Source organism: Heliangelus exortis, chromosome 1, assembly GCF_036169615.1.
Source record: "Heliangelus exortis chromosome 1, bHelExo1.hap1, whole genome shotgun sequence".
NCBI classification, from domain to species: Eukaryota; Metazoa; Chordata; class Aves; order Apodiformes; family Trochilidae; genus Heliangelus; species Heliangelus exortis.
In genome coordinates, this window is record NC_092422.1 from 53,529,689 (window position 1) to 53,553,831 (window position 24,143).

A 24,143-nucleotide genomic window follows, 5' to 3' on the forward strand; every position below is an offset into this window, starting at 1 on the left:
GGCAGAGCTACAGTTCCAGAGATTTTTCCTGTGCAGAAAAAACCCAAACATAATGGCATGATGTAAATAAATGGAACTAATTTCTATCTTCCAGTTGTTTTAATCAGATCATGAGAACTTATGACTAAAAATAATGCTAATTTTATTAAAAAACCAGCTAGATTCATAGAAATTAGGCTGCTCAGGCAATTACAAATAAAAACAAATAAGCCTGTGTAGGCTTAATTTTTATGTCTGAGTTTGTCCTGGAGCTCCCTGTTCATCCATGCCAGCCTCCTGATGTTTTTTCCTGACTTCCCCTTTGGTTGAGATGCATTGCTCCTGTGCTTGGAGGAGGTGATCCTTGAATATTTACCAGTTACTCTAAACCAGTTACTCTTTTAAATTACATGGAAAAATGGAAATCCCTTTACCAATTCCTTAGGGGACATTTTACCACAGGAGAGGTATTCCATTGCACCAAAGGCTGTCACTGTAGCCAAATTCTTCTTCCTGTAGATTCACTCTCAGGGGAACCAGCACCATCTCCTTCACAGCTGGTTGTACATGAGCCAGCAGTGAGCCCAGGTGGCCCAGAAGGCCAATGGCATCCTGGCTTGTATCAGGAACAGTGTGGCCAGCAAGAATAGGGATGTAATTCTCCCCTTGTACTCAGCACTGGTGAGGTCTCACCTCAAGTACTGTGTCAAGTTCTGGGTCCCTCACTTCAAGAAAGACACAGAGGTGCTGAAGCAGGTCCAGAGGAGAGCAATGAGGCTGTGAAGGGGGAAAGTCTTGTAAGGAGAGGCTTAGGGAGCTGGGGTTGTTTAGCCTGGAGGAGACTCATGGGGGACCTCATCACTCTCTACAATCCCTGAAGGGAAGGTGTAGTCAGGGGGGGTCAGGTTCTTCTCCCAGACAAGTGCCAGGACAAGAGGGTATGGCCTGAAGCTGCTCCAGGGGAGGTTTAGGTTGGATATCAGGAAGCACTTCCTCATGGAGAGGGTGATCAGACATTGGAATGGGCTGCCCAGGGAAGCGGTGGAGTCACCGTTCCTGGAAGTGTTTAAGGAAAGGCTGGATGTGGCACTCAGTGCCATGGCCTGGCAGTGTGCTGGTGTTAGGCCATAGGGTGGATGTGATGATCTCAAGAGGTCTTTTCCAGCCTCAGTCGTTCTGTGACTCTGTGATGACAGCAGCAGGGAAAGCCAGGAGAGGGAATTCTTCCTCCTGTACCTATGACCACAGCAGAGAGAGCATTTGTGGCCAAATATTTGTCCTGAAAATACAAAAAATGATTTGATTTTTGATGGTCATCGCTGTGACCAACATTTCGTGTGGGTTTTTTTCTCCCTTCATTCATTGTTCTATGTTGACACCTTTTGGGACTAATCAAGGATTGTCTCCTCGATCACAATGACAAAATCATTTTGCAGACGCAAAATGGAACCTCTAAGACGGAAAACCTCTGCACCTCTACACAGCTCAGCTCCCTACCCCCTCCCGCCGCGGAATGGACCCTTCCATCCTACTCCTGAGGTGCCACCGGGCCCGCTGCTCGGTGCCGCCCTTGGGGGCGGGGCCTGTCTCCCCTCTGGGCCAATCAGACACCGGAGCAGCCACCCCCGGGGAGGCTTTGGGGGCGGTGATAGGACCGGACAGCTGTCACTCACCTGGCGGCACGGCCCGGGAGCGCCATGAGCGGGAAGGCGGAGGTATGGCCGATATCGCCCGCTCTCACACTCCCCGTCCCCATTTCCCCCCCCGACCTCCCACCCCTGCCGACCTCCCACCCCTCCCGGCGGCGGGACCCCCGCCTGGGGTGAACTGCAGTGGGGTGCCCGGAGTCCGGAGGTTGTGGGTGGCGGTCAACGAGGCCCCCAGGGAGCCCCGCGGGGTCGCCGGGACTGGGGCCGGCCCGGGGCTGCTCTTGTCCCGAAAGAGGGGTTCGTCACCCGGTGTGCCAAAGGCCTGACCGCACACAGGGGCCAAATACTTGCTTTAATTTCCAGTTCTGCGCGGAAAACGGAGCCAGGTGGTGTCCCACAAAGCTAGCTTAGCTCCCCGAAACACAGGGGCTGCTTTTGTACACAGAAATATGTAAAATTACTACGTTATCTCTATATTCTATTATTCGTGTACATGGCTGGTTCACAAGTTCTATTTAAAAGGAAAGTGCTTAACAGTTCTACCAGGCATGCTCACAGGGTAAGGGGCTTTTTGTTTGTAGGGGTTCCTGTAGCCTACGGGTGGGAATTCTACTATGCTAATGGCATGCTAACAGTATGTTAATAAGGTACACAAATTGCTTAGTGTTTACTACTTAGCACTCAAGGCTGTACTTATTCTCACACCGAAATAAATTGTGGCAGTAACTCCGTGCCTTTCATCCATCTTGCAGGCAGGTCAAGGACAGGTTATTTATTGACTGCTGGGTGTCACAGTTTTAACACTAGCTTGGCAATTAAACTGAATGAGAGATGCTCTCTATTAATCTCTCTCTCCTCCCTGAGAAAGAAAGGAGAGAGAATAAGGGAGAGAGACTTACGGGTTGGAAACTAAACTGCACAACTTTAATGAAACAGTAATGGTAAAAAGGAAAAAAGTCACTAAATATATACAAATATACAGGAAAATTGTTAGCAAGTTCCTCCTCCCTTTCCCCCAGTAACTCTCACATCACCACCAAGGCTGCAGGGCAGCCCTGTGAAAGTCCAGGCTGGACTCCTGGGGTCAGCAGCAGTTTGGAGCTGGAGGCAGGAACACACAGATTCAGGCTGGCATGAATCAGGATCAGCAATGGCCTTGGTTCTGCACACCAGTCTCTAGCTGTAACTATAACTATTGAGTGTTACGAGTCCTAGAAGCAGATACTGCCTGAGAAACTTGCTGTTAATTTCAGCTTACAAGAGACTGAGCTGAAAGCTAAAGTACAAGACAGAAAATCACCTTTATCCTTGCCCAAACCAGGACACTAGGGAAATGTTTTTTTCTAATTTTCTCTGTGTTGGTGTTTTGCAAGTTCTGTTCATACTCTATGGGTCTCTTTCTCTCTCTTAGGTGATTTTTCCAAAAATTTTACCTATTTCAGTTAATGACCTATATCACTCTTGGGGAGGCTGCAGTGGTTGGTCTGGCCCAGCAGCTGGGGCTGATGATGGAGCACAGCACCCACCTGTATGGTCCTAGAGTCTGTTTTGCCTTTGGATATGTAGGGTGCTGCAGGCTGTGGGAGCTGCTGTTCCCCTCTATGGAACCCCTGAAGCTGAGGAAGGGGCATGGGGTGGGTGTGCTGCCACCTCTGCCTTAGCAAGAGAGGGGTGAACATAGCTGCAGGCCAGCTGAGCCCTGCCTGGCCTGGTGCCTGCACTGAGCAATGAGCAGCTCTGTTTTTTCAGTCTTATTTCTGCGTGTCTCTGTACAGACAAGCCTGGCTGCTGGCAGTGCCACACATCTGACTGCCATCCTGCTGGAATCATAGAATTGGCTGGGTTGGAAGGGACCTCAGAGATCATCAAGTCCAACCCTTGATCCACTCCCGCTGCAGTTACCAGACCATGGCACTGAGTGCCACATCCAGTCTCTTTTTAAATATCTCCAGGGATGGAGAATCCACCACTTCCCTGGGCAGCCCATTCCAATGTCTGATCACCCTCTCAGTAAAGAAATACTTTCTAATGTCCAACCTAAACCTCCCCTGGCACAACTTGAGACCGTGCTCTCTTGTCTTGCTGAGAGTTGCCTGGGAAAAGAGACCAACCCCCCCCTGGCTACCCCCTCCTTTCAGGGAGTTGTAGAGAGTGATGAGGTCTCCCCTGAGCCTCCTCTTCTCCAGGCTGAACACCCCCACACCTTTCAACATCCCCCACCCCTTTCAGCTGGGCAGAGGCTGTTTAGCTCCATGAGGCCACTGACAACCTCCACCCTCCTTGTGCGGTGCCTCTCTAGGTCTGCTGGCAAGCAGAGCCAGGAGTGATGTGAAATAGTGTTTCAACCCACCCCTGGAATGCTTTCCTCTTTGCTGCAGCATGTCCAAGGGCATATCAGCTCCACATCAGCTGGTCTTGTGTCTCATGCAGCTCCTCCAGGTCTCTCACCACTGTAGGGCCTCCATTAGCCTGGAGCTGGCTTTGTCTGAACCTCTGCTGGTCCTCTCCTGCTCTTAGGGAAAGTTTGGTCTTTGTGTGGAAGCTGCTGCTCCACGGAGTTGTTTTTGCTGTATAATTTGGAAACGGCTGCAGGGCTGTGTCTGTATGTCCTGTATTTCTGTGGTTTATGTTGCTAGTTAGAGAGTAAGTGCCTCCCTTGTCTTAGAATATGCAAATCCATGAAATGTGTATCTTGTAACATCTGTCATCAGTTATTATTGAACACTTAAAGTAGTTCCTGTTGTTTTTTCCTTATAGTTGTGGATAGTATCTAAAATGATTGTATTCAAGGGCCTTTTTCATAATACTCTTTTTTTGGTCTTTTCTCTCTGAATGAAGCTTGTTTATGGATCCTATAGCTACAGCATTAAATGTTTGCTGCCAGCATGGTGTTCTCTTAATCCTATATGCTCCATATAGCTCTACAGACACAAAGTAATTTGGTTTTAATAAGTGTTTTGGGGCTTCCTTAACCCTTTTATTTAATAATCTATGTGAGAGATGGGAGATAAAAATACTTTTTCCACTAGAGGAAACTAATTATAGGAGAGTTCATATTTCCTATTTATTTTTGGTCTTATGGAAAGCTTAATTTTTCATATTATTGAAGATTTAATATTCAAGCTAGCTCTCAAATAGATACACACATAAAAAGAGAACAAAAGAAGCATTCCAGTTTATGCCTGGAAGCTAGGAATACTTCATTTTCTACTGGGGAATATGAGATGTGAATGATAAAGAGATTTGCTTGTTATTGCATGGAAAAGAGGTGGAGTTACCTCTACCTCTTAAGAGTTATTACTCTTAAACAGAAGAAATAAAAGTGGACTTGCAATTTTGTTTTCTTTCTCGTTCCGTTTTTCTTCATCATAATGTGTAGACTGGGAACATGCTTTATCTCTCTCTTTTTTTTTTTTTTTTTTTTGTTTGTTTGTTAATTATGTTCTTTTATTTATTTTATTTCTAGGTTAAAGTGAAAATACCTTTTGGAAACAAGTATCTGGATGCTATCTTTTCTGTCCCAGAGAAGAAATTAACTTACGGAGTGATTCTTACCCATGGAGCTGGAGGAGATATGAATTTCCCTCACTTAGTATCTTTAGCAGCCTATCTTGCATCCCATGGAGTTCTGTGCCTACGGTTTACTTGTAAAGGCCTCAACATTGTTTATAGGACTAAGGCCTTCAAAACAGTTGTGGTAAGAAGTGACCAAATTATGCCAAAGCTTAGATCTATGGATGAAAACAAAAATCAAAAAGCAAAAAAACACCACAAAAAACCCACAAGTAAAATAAATCCTGTCTCCTTCTGGCTTTCTTAAATTACCATCAGCTATTAGTCAAGCAGCAATGGGAAAATTAGCAATGTTGGTTTAGCTGAATGGAGCAGTGCCATGAGCAGAAACAGCAGCTTTTATATAGGCAATAGTTGGAACTGCTGCAGCAAATACATAGATTTGAGTTTAGTGGGAGGAAAAAAAAATAAAAAACTGGAGAAAGGGATGTGATGAAAGCAAGGATGTTTTGTGGAAAAATGGCTAGGAAAAAATGCAGTATTTAGGATAGGAACAAGAGGCAGGTGTTATGGAAGGGCTTGGTGAGGGGAAGAGGATTAAGAGACAGCTTTGGAAGCAGTTTTGAGAGGGAGTTTTGACCTGGGAGTTGTGCTGGGCCTCTGAGGGTTGGCAGCTGGGAGAGCAGGACTTCGGGGAAAGAGTATGGGACTCTGGGTCACAGGAGAAGTTGAAGCAAAAGAGGTTGGGAGTAGGAGATGGGAGCTCTAGAACCTAAATAATTATCCTTCATTTCCAGATCAGTTTAAACTGGTCCATTGTGTGTGTTTATCTCTTGCTGCTGCTGCAGTATTTAAGGTGTTCTTAAGGTTCTTTTGTTAAAACGAGGAGCCTTTTGTTCTGATAGTGTCAGCTTAGAGTATCTTCCTGTTTTGGAGCATACAGGGAGAAGGAGTGGAAATTTTCTCCTGATTACCTAGCTACTTTTACTGGGACAGGGGAAGGTAGCTTGAACGTTTTACATTTAGCATCAGACATTTTTATAGGGGAACTAAGTCCAGTTCTTAAGGAATTAATTTGTACAATGTAATTGTGATTATGTCTATATTAAGTTGAAATTAGACTTTTCTGGGTTTAATGGGGATCTGTTAACCAATCCTTTTTAAAGAAGCATGATGGTTTTAGTGAGTTAATATGCTGTGTAAAGGAAATTTAAAGACCTCTGCTAAGGTAGCATCTGATTAGTTATCGCCTAAAAAATGAAAAAAAAAATGTTTCTCAGTTTTATCTTCACAGTTAGACTGACTAATTCTTAAATTCTTCATTGTAAATAAGTGACCTCAGCCTCAGTGAAGGCTGATTTTGTCACTGATTCTGTCTTTTGATGGGCTAAGTGTGCACCTGGCCTCTTACTAGGACTGAGTTGATACACAGTAACGATGTATGTTTTGGTAACTTGATAAGCCACCTGAAATTTTAGGCTTGCTGAGAACTAATGTGAGTTTGCCTATGTTCACAGCAACATGTTACAAAATTTTTTGCATGGAAAAAAAAGCAACTTGTATGTATCTGTTCTTTGTTTAATCCACAGTTCTGAAAGAGTTTCCTATTGTGTTTAGTAGCTACAAGCAAAGAAACAAACAAATCCCCACCTCTCAGCTGCCTTAATTCTCATTTGTTTATTTTATTTCTTTAGGAATACTTAAGGCATTCTGATGATTATAAACTTTCAGGTGTCTTCCTTGCAGGTATTGGTTTTATAATTTATAATTTTCTCTCTTATACTTCCCCTAATGATAGTAATGGGTAATTATTTGATTTTTTAAGTCTGCCTCACTTTGGTAAGAAGTAAATAAACAGATGTGGATGAGAGGTTTCAGTTTTAGGTGGGCACTGAAAGCTTGCTGCATGACAAGGAAACCAACTGAATAAACTCCCAGTAGCCAGTATTGCCTCGGGTGTGAAATTCAGTCCTCTGCTGGGAGGACCTCCTTTACTAAAGAGTTGACTGCTCTGTAACCTTCCTTAATTCATTACCAGTCCATGGACTGCCACAGACACTGCCACAGGTGCCAAGCCCAGGTACAGAGCTTCATTTGTGTGTCTGAATGCCCCCAGCCCTGGTGGCTGTGCAGCTCAGCTCTCTCACTGCTGGCTCCAGTCACAAATAGGAACATCCAGCAGGCAGCTTCCACCACATTCCCTTGGGAGCATGGCTGGCTGGACCTTTTCACTCTCCTCCTGATGCCACAGATCTCACTAGAGAAGCAGGAAGGGCAATAGATTGTCTTCTAGGTGCCTTGGGAGAAAACTTTCTTACTGCTTGTAAGATACAGGGCATGAGTTCTCGGATAATCCATGGTCACCTGTGGGTCTCAAAGAATTCCAGTTATTCCAGATTGTTTTCTAGGTGCTTTAGGAGAAAACTTTCTTACCTCTTGTAAGATACAGGGCCTGAGTTCTCTGATAATCCATGGTACATGTCACCTGTGGGTCTTGAAGAATTCCAGTTATTGGTAGGGGGAAAGCCATTGTGCCAAAGCAGGTTTTGGTAGATTAAACCTAGCAGCAGATAAAAAATCAGTTAGGTTATGTGGAAAAAGGAAGTAGATGTGTGTGTTTTCTGTGATAACTTGATACGGGAAACCCTAAATGTTAGTCTGACTAAGTGAAACCAAATCTGCCCTGATGATTAATCCAGCTGGTATCAGCCACTTGTAACACTCAATTACAGAGCATTGTCAGTTCATATGCCTCTTCTTTGAAATATTTTGGTATCCCCTTACTGTTACTGACTGCCCTCACACTACAAGTTCATATTTTATTATGAAAAATAATCCCCCTCTCCCCTTTTCTTCCCCTTTTCTTCCCCTTTTCTTGCCCCTTTTCTTGCCCTTTTCCTTCCCCTTTTCCTTCCCCTTTTCCTTCCCCTTTTCCTTCCCCTTTTCCTTCCCCTTTTCCTTCCCCTTTTCCTTCCCCTTTTCCTTGCCCCTTTCCTTGCCCCTTTCCCTTGCCCCTTTCCCTTGCCCCTTTCCCTTGCCCCTTTCCCTTGCCCCCTTCCTTCTCTCCTTTCTTGCTCCCTTCCTTACCCCTCTTTCTTTTCCCCCCTTTCCTTTCCCCTCTTTCCTTCCCCCCCTTTCTTCCCTCCCTTTCCTTACCCCCCTTCCTTTTCCCCCCTTCCTTTTCCCCCCCTTCCTTTTCCCCCCTTCCTTTTCCCCCTCTTCCTTTCCCTCTTTTCCTTCCCCCCCCTTCCTTCCCCCTTCCCTTTCCCCCTTCTCTCTTCTTTTTCATTTCCCTTGTTATTCAAATGGGGATATGAAAACATAATACAACCAGACAAGTATTTTAGCAGATAAAGTTGAAATTAGGATTAATATTTTTCGTGGAGTAGGTGAAAAGCATCCCTAGCATCTTGTACTACTGGTGCGCTCAAGTACACTCAGTTGGATTGTTTTAAGGAATTGGTTCCTAAACAGAATGCAGATGAAGTGACAGAAATACACTTTTTTTCCTTTTAACCTGGGAGAAAGGCCGTTCCATGGGCTCACGAGCTGCTGCATCTGTGATACGTCATCTTAGCCAGGAGGATGATGATGACAGCTTCATTCAAGGCTTAATATGTTTATCTTATCCACTGCATCGACCAAAACTTAAGTCCAAGCTCCGAGATGAAGATTTATTACTTATCAGGTGTCCAGTGCTGTTTGTCTCGGGAGCAGCAGATGAGATGTGTGAAAAAGTGAGTACCCTTGTAAATTCTGCAGTGAAGAGGCAGTGTGGAGGGCTAGGAATGTGTCTGAGTGACATCTGTACTGGTATGCACAGCTGTGACTCCTGTTAACAGCTTTCTCTAAATATATATATAATATATATATATATGTCTGAAGGAAGCCTGGGATAGGAAACTTCATCAACATAAAGAAGCTTGGGAGTGTGTTCTTTTGCTGCTTAAAACTTCTGGATCATCCTTGATCCAAGCAAACTCCTCTTCAGGGCACTAAAATGCTGCTAATTTAAATTTTTTTGGTTGTTTGGGTTTTGTTTTTTTTTTTTAATAGGATGAATTTGTACAAACTAAAAGCAACCTATGGAAGGAGTGAGTTATGTGCTATTCTGTGTTAACCACCTCATGTTACAAAACATAAACACTGTTTATGCTGTGCTACCATGTCCTGGTTTGGGCATACCTCTACAGATCTGTCACATTTTCATGACAAATTCTAGTAAAGCAGTTCTACCCACAAGTCAGGTTTCTGTGGTAGAAAGCAGTCTTTTTGTAGACACTGAGAAACAAGTGCAGAGATCAGAATACAATGGGTTTCTGCCTTGTTTTCTTGCAAATAAGTATGTTATCTGTTGCTCTTAAATTTGGGACTGCATCCAAAAAAATTGGCATTTTTTTGTGTTTGGACAGTTTCTAAAGAATTATAATGCATTTGTGAGGAGTTGTCACCAAAGTAAGTCAGGCTACAACCAGCAGATCTTTGGAGTGCCCTCGTAGTGGGGAACTCATTAAGACTTTGTGCAGATGGTTTTTAGATTTGTTTGCTGACAAAGTTTAACAAAGCCAGTCTCTAATGAATTGAATTGCTACTCTGCCACTGTAGAATAATCTGACATAAGAAGTTCCTTCATTTTATTTGTAATACTACCCACTGGCAGTAAAAGTGGATGCCTTTGTCCTTTCTCCTTCATGGAGAAGGAGCCTGCACAGGGATGTGACTTTTGTAGGCTTTTAAGTTCTAATTTTGTGCTGTTTTGTGTTTGAGTGAAGGCAAACATTTGAGCAAATTCCATTGCTGAACACAGTATCACTGTGTGTGTTCTGTGTTTTTAATGTGCACCCGGATCCATTTTGGTTTTAATAGTTACCAGCTATATGTTGCACAGCAAGGAGAGAAACATCTAGGAGCTGCAGTTTGTAGCAGCTGATTCTCTGACATCTTACTCTTATTTTTATCCATAGCAATTGCTAGAAGGTGTGGCAAGCCAAATGAAAGCCCCTAAAAAAATACATTGGATTGACAAAGCAAACCATGGGATGGCAGTCAAAGGACGAACAGCAGATGATGTCATGGAAGAAATAAATGTGCAAGTTTTTACTTGGCTTAGAGAGAATACTGAACTGGAGAATAAATGATTTGCAGTGTTTTAGCAATGTCTTTGTTTAGCTTTTCCTATGTGCAGCAAATTAAGAGTTTGTTATTTCTGAGACATATATTTTTTTTAAGATGCTTTCAGAAGTCTAAGTGTAAATGCAAATAAAACTCCTTGTAAACAGGGAGTCTCCATCTTATTTGTAGCCCCCCTTTAAGTACTGGTGCATTGTAATAATGTCTCCCCTAAGCTTTCTTAAGGCTGAACAAACCCAGTTTTCTGTCTCTCCTCATGTGGTAGGTGCTTCAGTCCTCTGATTATCCTCGTGGCTCTTCTCCAGACATTCTCCAGCCTGTCTGCATCCTTTTTGTAGAGTCTTTTCTTTTAAAGGAAAGACAGAAAATTCACCAAATATTTAATACCATAGAAGCATTCTTTTTGTATTTCTATGCAAGTCACTGCGTACAGTACTTAGTGCTCTGCATTAACAAGTAGGTGCTTATCTGGTTTTGACTGATACTTGAAGTAATTTACAGGAAAGAATCTATTTTGATTTTGATAACAAACCTTTAGATGTGTTTCATTCTGAGTATATTACTGATGCAATGCTTGTTTGAAATGAAAACCTACAGATTCATAGAATCACGTGGCCTGAGGCTGACCAGCATGGGCTGTGCTACTGACACACATTGTGGTGTGCTTCAAAACCAGTGATGCAGTGAGAGGAGTCTCATCTCATTTAGTGTGTCACTACCCTAAGGAGCCAGACTCCCAGCCTTCAGAGGAAAGGGGACTGTTAATGCAGGCATTGCTGTGCATGAAGAGCAAAGAACATGTTGCAGTTCCAAAGCCACCCTCCAGCAACTTCCCTCGTGTAAAGGACTGATCAGAGAGCCCCTTTGAAGAGAGGCATGGAAGACTACTAAATAAAAAATGGTAAGAAATAAATTCTGTTAATACTAGTGGAGGAACTCCAGGAAAAGAAAGTAGGTATGACATGTTGCACAAGGCTTCTGTCAGAAGGGCTCAGAAGAGGCAGATGGGAGTCTCAACCTCATCACCCATCAGCAGGATGAATTTGGGTCTTCAGCTGGGCTGTGATGTTGCAGAGTGGATGAAGTACTTCATGTGCCCTTGCAGCTGCCAACTTCCTCGCTCTGGCCTACCAGGAACCTGCTGGTATAACCACAGCTTACAGCAATAGATTAATTGGCTTTCAGACAAGTCATCAGCAAGTGTCAGCTGAATGATGACACCTGAGATGAAATGGCTGGTTGATACTGAGAGAAGCATCTTGCTTTTGTCCCCCGAGATGCTGGTCTCATCTCCATTGCCAAGAGTTCCCCAAAACCTGGGGAATCTGCATATTATGGCTTGCATATTATATTAATATCTGCATATTATGGCATATTATGGCTTGCAGCTTGCTGCTGCAGTGTGACCAGCTGAATGTGAGCAGGCATCTTGAGCCTGGAGGTTGCCCTTGGGAGGAGCTGTGGTGACAGTGCATAGCTGCTGAAACTGGGGTCAGATCATCCCAGGGGAGCTGAGAGGATTGTTGTGAGGGTTTGGTCAGGTGCTTACATCAGGGAGCTTTATTTTGGTGCTGTACTGTAGAAAAGATCTATTTAAAGACACTAGTTTAGTACAGTTAAAATATAAATGTCCTGGTTTGGGCCAGGATAAAGGTGATTTTCTGTCTTGTACTTTTGCTTTTAGCTAAGTCTCTTGTAAGTGGTTGCACTTGCTGAAATTAACAGCAAGTTTCTCAGACAGTGTGTGTTTCTAGGACTGATAACACTCGATGTTTATAGTTACTGCTAGAGACTGGTGTGCAGAGCCAAGGACACTGCTCAGCTCTGAGGAAAACATCAAGAGGTCCCACCTGCATCCCTCCTTTGGGGAGGAACGGACAAGATAGATGCCAGAACTGACCAAACAGAGTATTCCATCCCATTCCATCCCACATTGTTTACCACATGATCAAACTAACCATTCCTTAGGCTTGCTTTTACGGCAGATGAAAGTTAAAAATCAGATACAATATTCCTCTGTTGCTTCTCACACGATGCTTTACTGCTGGGAGATCACTGTTCTTAATGTTGTTGGATAAGCATAGCACACATCTAAACGATTGCACAGAAAGCAGCAATGTGACTGTGTTAGAGAAAATAAATCCTTACATTGGACTGGAAACCTATGTGCCATCTCTAGAATTTGAGTAATTTAGACTTGACTTTACACCTATGGATCATTTTCACATGATGTTGATATGCTCTCCCTGTAACAACTGAATTACTTAGTTCTAGTGGAAAGCAGGTATCCTGAAAATGGGCTCATGAAAGAATGACTGGTTTAGTTTCAGTAGTCACTGCCCAGTGCTACTCAATTCTTTTCATATTGCCAAACAGTGAGTTTCACATTCAAGATACCTGTGAAAAATTGTATGTAACTTTAGCACTGTGTTTTTCCTTCAGGTTTGTATTATAAACCCCACATCATTGTCTTGGAAAATACTGTTCAGAAAGAACAAAGTTACAGTCTGAGAAAGCTTTGGCTACATGGTGTGGGAGCGCAGATTTACAGTTCTTACTTGCCCCTTTCTATAGAATATGCTTGTGAATAGATTCAGTATAACAAGCATGAATAATAAGTATCTGCATTACCACAGTAGCTCACAACAGAAACACGATTGATATAAACATGGCTTTTATTAAAAAAAAAAATACATAAAAATGTTCTTGAAGAAGGCTTGGCAGCTGCTGCAAGATAAAAAGTAAACGTGCTTGGTTTTATTCCATAAGTAGATCACAATACAGTAAGCTTCATCATATCCGTTGACACGATCCGTTGGCATTTTAAATCAAATTTTTCTTCTTTCCTTAAGAAGGCCTTTTCAATATAGGTAAATATTAAAAAAATTGTTTTGTTTCTTTCTGTCAGAGTTCATCTTTGGCCTGTAGTCAAAAAAGAAGAAACATTTTTCAGTTAACTGGAAACTCAGTTTTCAGCTGTCTAGTCCTGCAAATACATGAAGAAGTGCTTCTAAGTTTGACAGGTGCTAATGGCCTGGTAATTGATACCATGGGCTTTTCAGCAGTGCCTTTTGCCTTTGAGTATGAACTGAAGATATCCAGCACCTGACATTTAGGGCTGTATGTATGCTACCTTTTTTCTGTGGCAAGTACATGGAAAAAGGTCGTCATCAGGCTGGTGCACTTTCTCCATCCCATCTCTGATTTTTGGCTCACTCACTTGCAAGCTGGCATATTCCTAGTTTAAAAAAAAAAAAAAAAAAAAAAAGGTATCATTAATTAATAGAATGTTAAGGGTTGGAAAGGATCTCTGGAGATCATCCAAGTCCAGCCCCCCTGCCAGAGGAGGCTCACCTAAAGCAGGTTGCTCAGGATGGCATCCAGGGGGGTTTTGAGTGTCTCCAGAGACTTCACCCCCTCTCTGGGCAGCCTGTGCCAGTGCTCTGCTACCCTCAAACTAGAGAAGTTCCTCTTCACATTTAGATGAAATCTCCTGTGTTTAATTTCCTGTGTTTCAATTTAATGTGCCCATTACCTCTTGCCCAGTCACTCACTGGGCACCACTGAAAAAAGACTGGCCCCATCATCCTAGGAACTGATAAGATTCCTCTCTCAGTCTTCTCTTCAGACTTCACCCTTTCCTCACAAGAGATGTTCTAGTCCCCTATTCATCTTCATAGCCCTTTGCTCTATGCCCTCCAGTAGTTCCCTGCCCTTCTTGAACACCTGGTTGTGAACACTGTACCAAATAAGCTGAGTAATTCTGTGAAAACCCTGGCGCTGCACGATCTGTTACTCCGTGGTGTGTCACAGTCACTGCAGGCAGCAGCCCCTTCAGGTGCCTCACTGGAGTTTCAGTTTCTTGGTGCTAATGCACAGATATTTTCAGCTGTGGTTCACAGGGTGTGTGTCTGATGTGGAATTCTGTGATCATTGTGGGCAACATATTCTTGCAGATTAGATCATGATTTCTGGGATCCAACTGCTTCTCAAACCCCCAGCATAGTCTTAAGGGGCTTAATAGGAAATTCCTGGACGCAGTGTTTTTAAGCCAGCTGAAATTCTTACTTGCTACTGCTTGCTCGTGGCTTCAAGTACTGGACTGACCCGTTTCCAGCAGCTCCACTGCCCAGGATTCTTTCTGTGGGATTTCTTATTTTGAGAGTTACGGCCATCAAAAATATACTAACCTGGAAAAGTTTGAAGTAGTAACAAAAAATGTGATCTCCCATGAGATTGTTTCTTGCAAATTCTTGCCCAGATTTTGCAATATTTTTTGCCTGTCAAAAAAAAAAAAAAAAAAAAAATTTTTTTTTTTAATTGTCAAAAAGCAGCAGTTATTTCAGTATTGATTCTAGAGCCAAGTATAGCGTTGACAGCTTAAGATAATATTTATATTTTGCCTTCTTAATTTTAAAAGTACGACATTCTTACAAAAATCTCCTCTTTTCCCAAAATGTTATTTAATTTCAAAGTAAGGGCTTTATTATATGTATTTAAAATGTATTTTTCTTATTTGTAGAGTTGATGACAATAATTTAAGTCTAATAGATTGTTTTAAAGAAATGCACTTTTTGCTTATTTTGTCTAGAAACATCATGGATTACTTCTAAACTCATATTTACCTCTTCATCATGCTCCTTTGCCCACTGTAGTTTTTCTAATAGATCACTCAGGTCACTTTTAAATGGAATATAATGTTTCCATGGCTGCAGCTCGTTATAAAAATGCTCATAGTAGATGGAGTCTTGCTTTAGCACCACACTGTTTCCTGCTAGCAGATAAGGCAATCTGTAGGCTGCCACCGTGCCATCAATATTGATCTGGTATTTATACTGTAAAGAAAATGACCATAAGTTATCAACAAACAGAAGACCCAAGCACCTTGGTTAGGTTATATTATTCTGAGGGTGCTGGTATCACATTATCAACGTTTTAGTAGCTTTTATTATTTAGTTTGGAATTCGTCGTAGTGCGGGGTACACAGAGATGCCCTCTTCATCAATTTGAAGTTCTTTGGAAATTCTTAAATGCTCATCCTTGGATGTGAGGGTAGATGTGCCACTTCATCCACTGATTTTCCCCTTATGTTAGTTATGTTAGTAGTCCTGATTGCTGAATCAGGAAAAAGGAATAAAAAGGAACTTGGAGTTTCATAGACTACACAAGGTCCTACGGAACCTTTAGATGTAAAGCAAACATTATTATTCTCAGCATAAGAGATACCTAGCAGTTAATTGCACTGGAGGAATGCTTATTCATGCTGGTTATTGCTGTAGTGCTGAAAACTAAAAATCACTTTATAATCAGTAATATTTACAATTTCACTTGATAATGGGAAACGCCAAGGACCTAGTTCTGTGAAAACTGGTCAGTGTCTTACCTTAAAAAAATCAAAAAATGAAATGTGCTTAACAATTGGGCCATAGAGGCTTTCATCATGTTTAAAAAAAAAAAAGTTTGTGAAAGCAGCATCTATGATCTCTGGGTATTTTCTGCTCAGTTTTACAAGTTCAAGCCTTTCTTTGCGACTGTCACGCCCCCTCCAGAATGCTGTGGTATTCTTGTCTTCCCATGATGGGCCAGTATTTGCCTGAACTGACATCATATCCAGACTGACTCTGGGGGAGAAAGAAATTATTTAACAGTGAAGCCTACTGGAAAGTTTTTGAAGTGCAACTGCTTAAAAGTTTACAGTACCAACAGGCAAACAGCAAGGATGAAGGTAAGTCATAAGCACACCCATATATGTAATGTATCAGTATTTTTGCAGTGATAAAAATAGATCAGGACTGTCAAGTTCACACGCCTGAGGCAAAGCAGCATCAGTCCAATGACAGCTTGGTGTGTGGAAAGAGGACCTGTCAGCTGCCATGGAAAAAAGTGGCTAAAAGTGGATTTAGTTGCCAGAGAGATGAAGTTGACACAGGGTAATGCAATATCTGGTAATGGTGACGAGGCAGTCATAATAGTCCAAAGCAAGGTTTTTATGTAATTAGTTTCATACAACATATTTCACTTTCTTTGCAAAGCTAAAACACATAAACTGGTTGAGGAGGGGCGAGGGGGGAAGCAAATTTAGGAATAGTCTTGATAACAAAGACAACCTGAACTGAATGCAGTGAAATTATAAACAGGTTCAAAGTGGATAGCAGAGATCTCTTGGAAGCTGTTTTTTGTAGTGTTTCAAAACAGCTACAGAGCAGTTTCAAAGGCCAGTAATCAAAGTGGGAAATGGTAGGTCCTAAGTCAAGAGGACCTCATTGGGCTTTGAAAGGTAAAGAAAGAAGATTCTAGGAAAATCAGGAAAAAAAGAGACCTGACCAGCTGTCAGCATGCCAATTAGGGGGCGGGAACAAAGCAAGCAAACATAGTACCTACCCCTGAAATATTCTAACAGTTATCTTTGTGAAAGAGCACTCACTGAGTTGTGTGAAAATTTTAAGCAATTTCTTACCGGCCCATAGTCTCCAAAACTGAGTCTGTTAAGTCATATGTTGGCATGACAATGTCTTTTGACTCAGTGGACCCACACCATGAGAAGATGGGGTGCAGGTTCTGTAAGGACTTCTTTTTCTCCAGAGGCCAGTCCCCCAGATTAACAAAAAATTCCACATCTGGCATTTTCACCTAAATAGAAGCAAAGTAAGCACAAATGCATTTTAACACAAAGCATAATTCTTTTGCTAGCATCTTGTGTATTGAAAACAACCTAAGAGAAAAAATAGCCAGATCTCTAATATACTTAATGTATCTATAATAAATCATTGAAGTTTAGAAACACGCTAGAAGCACTGAGATTACAGTAATTATAATTTTAATTATTATTAAAATGCGTAGTTTTTAAGCTATTTAATACATTTAAACATCAACTATCTTAATAGATCCATGAGAAAATACCTTCTCTGAAGAAAGAACAATCCTCAGCGTTAATAATTCTCAAAATATACATGTAAAAATGAAGTTGAAACATTTTGCTGATTCCTCATCATATATACACATCATAGCATTTCTCCTCTCAAACCCCTTAATTCTTCAGATCAGAATCTGCAGCCACAGGATAAGATTTCAGGATTCTTCTGTGGCTCAGAGAGATTTCATTACATTTCTAATTTAATTTCTCTTCATGGAGAGAGGAAGAAGTTAATAATTTGCCAAATATCAAGCATCCTCCTAAACTGCTGGAGATACTTTTCTCTAACATGATGACCCAAGAAAACCTTTGGCAGAGACATCCAGAAATTCTACAGAGACCCAAGGCAACACTTTTTGTCTTCAGTATAGACTGACATGAAAGGTTTTATTGTGTACCTTCAGTTCAAAGGGGGTTTGGCTACATCTTGTAATCTACAGCACTAAACTTTGAGTACAGTGCCATCTAATGGTTATGATGGACACAAACAGGCTACAAACTACATTTTATTTACATCCTCAATGACATCATTCCACAGGTTAAATATTCTTCTCCCACTCAGTAACCTACTGTCTTTTAGTGACACTACTGTAATAAAAAACTCTACAGTCTTCCTACAGTATTTAAGGGGGATTTTATAAATCTGTAAACAGTTTTTGCCTTTGGAATTAGCAAATCTTTTCCAACAGTTAGCCTAAATACTTTTGATACAATTTAATTCCATTATTCCTTGTTCAGCACTAATGACACTGAGGACTTTCATCTTCCACAGAGCAGCCCTATAGATAATTTAAGGAAACATTCACAGCTTCACTATACACTGTTAGATGAAACAACCCCCACTTAAATGAATCTTCATTTGTGTGTCCAGTAATTCTTGCCACTTCCTATGAAATGTCAGTAATTGAGAAATATTTCTGGACACCCAAAGGCAGACACAATAGCATAACTGATCACTACTAATCCAGAGTACAGTGGAAAGGTTACTTTACATTTCTTTCATGTGTTTCTTCTGTTAGTGTTTGTGTTAAGCTTTTCACTAAATCATACCACTGTTGATTCAGGTTAAATTTGTGATACTGCAACCTTTCCACTTTCCTGCAGAAAATAATCACTTGCTCCCTATTTTAAATAGGTGTCATAACTATATGACTTATTCAGCCTTTGTGTAGTATCTGCTCTTCTCACTTTATTTTATCTGTTTTTCCATACAATTTCTCTTATTCTAACTATGATTCTGTACTGTGAGGTGCATGCAGATTCTTTAATTTTTTTGTTACCTGAAAATTCAACAAGCATATTCTGTAGTCCATCTTCAAGTCACAATATAACTTATTAAATGGGGAGTAAAGCTAGGATAAACCACTGAAGAATAAATTTGACACCTTTCTCCTCTCTGGGCATACTGGAAACTATTACTTAAGCAAGGCTTTCCAAGCAGGTTACAATTGTTTCCTCTAGGCAAAGTTCTCCTATCTTGTTTGTGTGAGAATTACCCTCAAAAGCCTAAGATACCAGCACAGAGGAAGCCTGTTCTACAAAGAATTTATATAGGTATGACTTGATTTTTTTTATGATAAATCCATGTTGTTGCATACCATTTACCTTATCTGTCAGCTGTTTACAAACAATGTGTTTATTTTGTAGTATTTTTAAAGGAATTTAAGGTTAACAACTCCATACTTCAGTAACTCCTTTATAAAAGACAAAGTGCTTTGTCTTTTTACAGTCAAAAATAGGTATTAACTCTAGTATCTTCATATTTCTCTTACTAATCTCTTTATGTAACAATTACAGGTTTGTGTGTGCTGAAACTTCAGCCCTGTTATGCTCTGTCACTACGTACACAACATCAGTTTTGGTTTTTTTTCAAAGTTTCCCTAGGAAAGAGTCTTCATGGGGCTTTCACCACAAGCTAACTATTGGCCTTTTGGTGCTCTTTCTCAACCTTTTCTACCTTGTTTTCAACACATGGAATTTAATGGAAAATGATAAACATTACCAATTTGTGACAGTCTTCTGTAAAATACACCAGCAGAGACAGAATTTTCTATTAGATGCTACAGAATTATTTATTTAGTCTATACAAACACACTCTGCCCAAATCTATCAAACCCTCCTAAAAAAGCCTGTTTTTCAATTACCACTTGCTAATTAAAAGCAGGCTTTTATAGGAGAGGCACACAGTGATAAGACAGCATTCTAAAACGTGCCAACTTCAAACAAGGAAAATCCATCTGACCTTCCCATTATTAATCAAAGAAAAAGAAAGGCTTTTTAACAGAAATAGCAACAAATATGCTAAGCTACACTTGTTAAACCCAGACTTCTACAAATTAGGCCATGCAGAATAAATGATGGTATGGATGTACTCACTTTTCTTGTCAAAGAAAGCAGTATGGCATCCATGAAAATTCTGAAGCCAACATGCTCACCATATGTCTTTATATAAACCTGAAAATAAGCAAAGGTTTTACTGATCTGGTGTTTTCATTTCAGAGAACACACAATTTAGAGCTCTTTTAATCACTTAGTAAGTAACTAGTCAGACAGATTGTATGCCTGCACAGAGTAATGAATCAGGCTGGGAAGCTTCAGGAATCTCATCCCTCAACACAGGAAAGTGAGCAAAAAAAAGGGCAAGCTTTGCTTGCTTTTGCAGATTTTTAGGGCTGTCTCACAGACACAGAAACTGGTTGTTTCTGTTTTGTTCCGTTGTTCTCATTTCCATATGAAACTCCACTGAAGTCAGAACAGCTTTGTTAGAAAGAATTGTAGCTCTGATCCTCAGCAGAGCTAAGTGTTATTTCTTTACCACACAATTATGCACAACGTAATTTATTGATACATGTCAAATTAGATGATTGTGACACTCCACAGCAATATTACTCAGAGAACAGAAAACTGAATTAGCATTTAGGAGACTTGGGCCTGTGCCCAGTACTCGTATTGATTGCTTGGAAAGCAATTTGCCTCCACTATGCTTCAGCTGTCACAAAAAGCACTTCACAAAGTAGGATAAATACTACTGAGTTCAAACTGCAGACTGTTCAAGGGTAGAAGAGTGAACAGAGGAACTTTCTTAAAGGACAACAAAAAAAACTTTCCAACTGGGAAGAGCCAACCAGCCTAAATGTATGACTTGCCACCAAATCCCCATATGGACTTCAGGACAACCCATTCCATACCTCGTTACCTTTGATGGTGTAATGACACAAACTCTGCCTTTGTCCAAACCTCTGTGGAATTTCTTTTGCAATCTTATCTGGATCAACAGTGGGAAAATTTGCTAGGTCTCTTTGAATCTGTGGAATGATTTGAGGGCAGTTCATCTCTTCCAGCCATACACTGCTCTCCTCCTGAGGGCAGTCACAGTTTTCATGGTAAATAGGTCCTATGAGCAACACAATTATTATTTAACTTTAGTAAGTCACACTATTGAGCTGCTGAGATCAGAAAAGAGGGTCAGGCACTAAGCATTCATTGTAAGGGACAAACCTTCAGCAATTATAAATGGATATGTTTGAACCTTTTTTTTTTTTTTTTTTTTTACTCAAATTGAGTCACACATTTGTTAAGCAACAGGTTCACAGCATTTGTTCATTTTTGCTGTTTTGGACATGAAGGACACATAGTGAATCCATAACACCAATGGGATTTGACAGTCTGGAGAAGTACCGAGGTCCCACAGAACCCTATGCTAAAAGTTTTGGGAGTTTGTGAGAAAAAGCCATGGTAGAAAATCCGTGTAATGCTGCTTCTTACCTTTTAAAATGTATGGGGACTTTGCGACATGTTTATCTCCAATTTTGACCTCTATCTTCAGGTTTTTGTAGCTTGCATACATCCTGTATCTCACAAGAAAGGAACCATCTTTCCTGTCTAATACTTGCACACCAACCCGAGTGAACTGTTCATCAGGAGCAGTGATCTTCACCTGGAATGCATTTTCACCTGGTGATGAAGTGAACCTACCAAGAGAATAAGTGGGAGCTTAATAAAAAAAAAGGAAACACACAACAGCTTTCTTAATCTCATCCATTCCTTTTGAAGTTGACAGATTTCTAGTGACTTCACTGAGCCACGCAAAGTCTTGATAAGCCCATCCTAATGTTAACAAGCAAGATGTGATTTTTCCAAAGAGAATTTTGTTAGGGTACCTAAACCATGCTGTTAGAAGCATTACATATCAAGCAGGCTCCACTCAGATACTCACAAACACACCTCTAAAATTACTTGGTGCCCTGCATGTTGAACACTGTCAGAAATACAGTCTTTACAGAACAACTTTAAAAATCCAGCAAAGCTCTTGATTAGTGGTAGCTCAAGTGTAAAATGGTGGGAAGGCAGAGAGCATGCAGAAAAATGGATCTTGGGGCAAGTTTTAAACAATAAGAGTATAATCGTAGATTGGACAAGGGTGGTGAGACACTGGAACAGGCTGCCAAGAGAAGCTGTTTTGGTGGTGGATTTTTTGGTTTGGTTTTTTTTTCATGGGTTGATGGACAGAGTGATCTTAGAGGTCTTTCCCAACGGTGACAATTCCATGATCCTGTGGCTGCCCCATCCCTGGAAATGGTCAAGGTCAGGCTGGATGTGGCCTTGAGCAACCTGATCTAGATGAAGATGTCCCTATCCATGGAAGGAAGTCAGACTAAATTATTCTTAAAAGTCTGTTTCAACTCAAGCAATTCTATGATTCCATAAAAAAAAAACAAAAACAAAGCCAACAAACAAACAAAAAAACCCAAACAACAAAAACCAACACAAAAATCCCCAAACAAAACCAAAAAATAAAATAAATTAAAAAAAACAAAACAAAAAAACTAGAACAAGCTTCACTTTAGCATCTTTTTAACTGCTTCTTTACATATAGTAACAAAATACTTCCAGCTCACTTTATTTTCCAGATACTATTTAAGGAAGAGAAGAATGAAGTTAAACTTCCTAATCCTTATGGTGGCTCATACAAAGGGAAAAAAAAAAAGGGAAAAAAAAAAAAAAGATACTTTAAATGCCAGTGTCTTGGTGGGGAGAAAACACTACACTGGGATCACATGCATTTATGACATTTTGGTGAAGTTCACCATACACCAGTCACAGAAAAATCTCCATAAAACCACAGAATGATTTGCAAGATCATGAAGTTAATGCGTATTACAGAGATACTAAAAACTCTGGCATAGTCAAAATCTTGCCTCTGCCAATTTTCTTCCAGTTCTTTTGAACAACGAATATGTAGGCAGGGTTTGGACTAAACACAGAGGTGGTGGGAGCAGCTGGACTAAGAGATTACAGCCCAGCAGCTTGGTCACCTTTTCTTAAACTTATCCAGACACACTGAAGCTGCCAGCTCAACTAAATGCAGGAAATACTGTTGAAGATAAACTCTTATTTCCAGCTTCCAGACTCATGTGCCTCACAGTGCATCTAATCTGGACAACTGGGATGGAGCACTCTGAGCTCCGATCTAGCTTGAATGGTCAAGATTTCTTTCCCATAGAAATGTAAACCCTTGAGTGTCCAATGAAAACTAAATTTACCTATTACTCTAGGAATTACTTGATTCCAATTAAGTTTATTTAATGGCCCACAGAGCAATCCCTAAATTATGCTACTGATCTTGTGTCTGTGTGTTGAGAAATACCAATGTTCCTAACAGTGGAAACATAATAAATGAAACATACGAGCTATTATTAAGGTTTTGACAACGCAGAATAAATCATAAATTGCTGCCTGGACCAATACATGTGTTTTGCTGTTGAACATTTCCATCATCTTTTCTGTCCTTATCTTTTCCCCTTGTGAAGTTACATGATGCTCCTAGAGAGTTAAGGTTTTCTTCGACGAAACACACAGGGAGCCTTCAGCACCAGTGGCTTCCCCCTCGAAAATCCCATGTAAAATTCCGCCTAAAAGGTGTAAAAATCAGCCGGGGGCAGGGTCAGCCCCACCGGGGTCGGGGCACATGGCCGTGCCGACACTGCTGCCACGCAAGGCGGAGAGCGGGACGCTTCGCTCCCTCACAAGAACTCCAGCAATGACCATTTGGACCCAGAGCCCGCAAATATTTTAGGCGTCTGCCCAACCCGGGGTTAGCCGGACACCCGCACCCCTGGGGGGGTGTCTTAATTCGGGGGTCAGGGCGTCTAAAAAGCTCCCCTACCCCCTCCCCGCCTAACTCCCCTCACCCTCCTGAGGTGGGGGGTGGGAGCTGGGCCAGGAAGCGTGATTTTTTTTAACCAATCTCTCGGATTTTTTTTTTTTTTCTGCCCCCAAGCGAAGTCTCCGTCAATACCATCAGCAGCAGCAGCCGCCGCCGCGCTTACCTCTGCCCTTCGGTGTCCACGGCCTGCACGTAAAAATACCGAGCGGGGAGGGCAGCCTCGGCCCGCAGCCCGGGCCCCCATACCGCGCTCAGCTCGGGGCTCACACCGCCGCCCCCGCCCGCCGCGACGGCTCCCAGGGCGAGGCAAAGCGGCCACAGGCCCCGCATTTACAGCGCTTCGCCTGACGGAGAAACACGGCCGGAGGGAGGGAGAGCAGCCGGGACCTTCCTCCGGCCCTCACGGCGGCACCGGGGAGTCCAACCCTCGGCGCAACTGGCACATGAGGCGGGGGGCGTGAAGGGGAAAATCGCGGGGCCGCTGCCGTCCCTGCCGCCGGGTCGGCCCTCTCAAAGAACCATCCCCCCCGGGAATCAGGGGAGCGGGGCGGGGCGATCTCCCGCTATACCCCCTCCTCCTTCCGCGGGGGCGGGGTGGGCGGCACCGCCGGGAGGTGTAGTCCGGTTGGGAGGAGGCCCACGGAGGGTTTGCCCAGAGTTCGGAAGCGTCCACTGGCTCCGGGGGCTTTGTCGGGATCCACCGCCGGGATAACCTCGGAAGAAGAGGAGAAATACAGCTCTTGCGATGCCTTTGACTTCCACATTCAATTCATGTCTCAGTGTTGCTGTTGAG

General features: G+C 42.0%; 2 protein-coding genes across 4 annotated transcripts; one reads left to right on the forward strand and one right to left on the reverse strand.

Moving 5' to 3' along the window:
• The first annotated feature begins 1,587 nt into the window (after window positions 1-1,587).
• Window positions 1,588-10,419, forward strand: TEX30 (testis expressed 30). Of its 3 annotated transcripts, none has more exons than XM_071742665.1 (5): window positions 1,588-1,694; window positions 5,095-5,325; window positions 6,836-6,887; window positions 8,670-8,878; window positions 10,106-10,419. In XM_071742665.1, the coding sequence occupies exons 1-5, from the start codon at window positions 1,677-1,679 to the stop codon at window positions 10,277-10,279; spliced, it is 684 nt and encodes a 227-aa protein (XP_071598766.1). In that variant the 5' UTR covers window positions 1,588-1,676; the 3' UTR covers window positions 10,280-10,419. The 3 variants fall into 3 exon arrangements, with proteins under 3 accessions (XP_071598766.1, XP_071598777.1, XP_071598780.1); XM_071742676.1 differs by lacking the exon at window positions 1,588-1,694 and adding an exon at window positions 1,854-2,014; XM_071742679.1 differs by lacking the exon at window positions 1,588-1,694 and adding an exon at window positions 4,487-4,562.
• A 2,509-nt stretch (window positions 10,420-12,928) lies between these two features.
• Window positions 12,929-23,885, reverse strand: POGLUT2 (protein O-glucosyltransferase 2). Its single transcript, XM_071742691.1, has 10 exons — window positions 23,514-23,885; window positions 20,950-21,155; window positions 20,373-20,578; window positions 19,561-19,638; window positions 16,729-16,901; window positions 15,655-15,892; window positions 14,897-15,106; window positions 14,462-14,551; window positions 13,405-13,509; window positions 12,929-13,193 (listed from the first exon to the last, which is right to left on the reverse strand). The coding sequence occupies exons 1-10, from the start codon at window positions 23,678-23,680 to the stop codon at window positions 13,176-13,178; spliced, it is 1,491 nt and encodes a 496-aa protein (XP_071598792.1). The 5' UTR covers window positions 23,681-23,885; the 3' UTR covers window positions 12,929-13,175.
• Window positions 23,886-24,143: the final 258 nt, after the last annotated feature.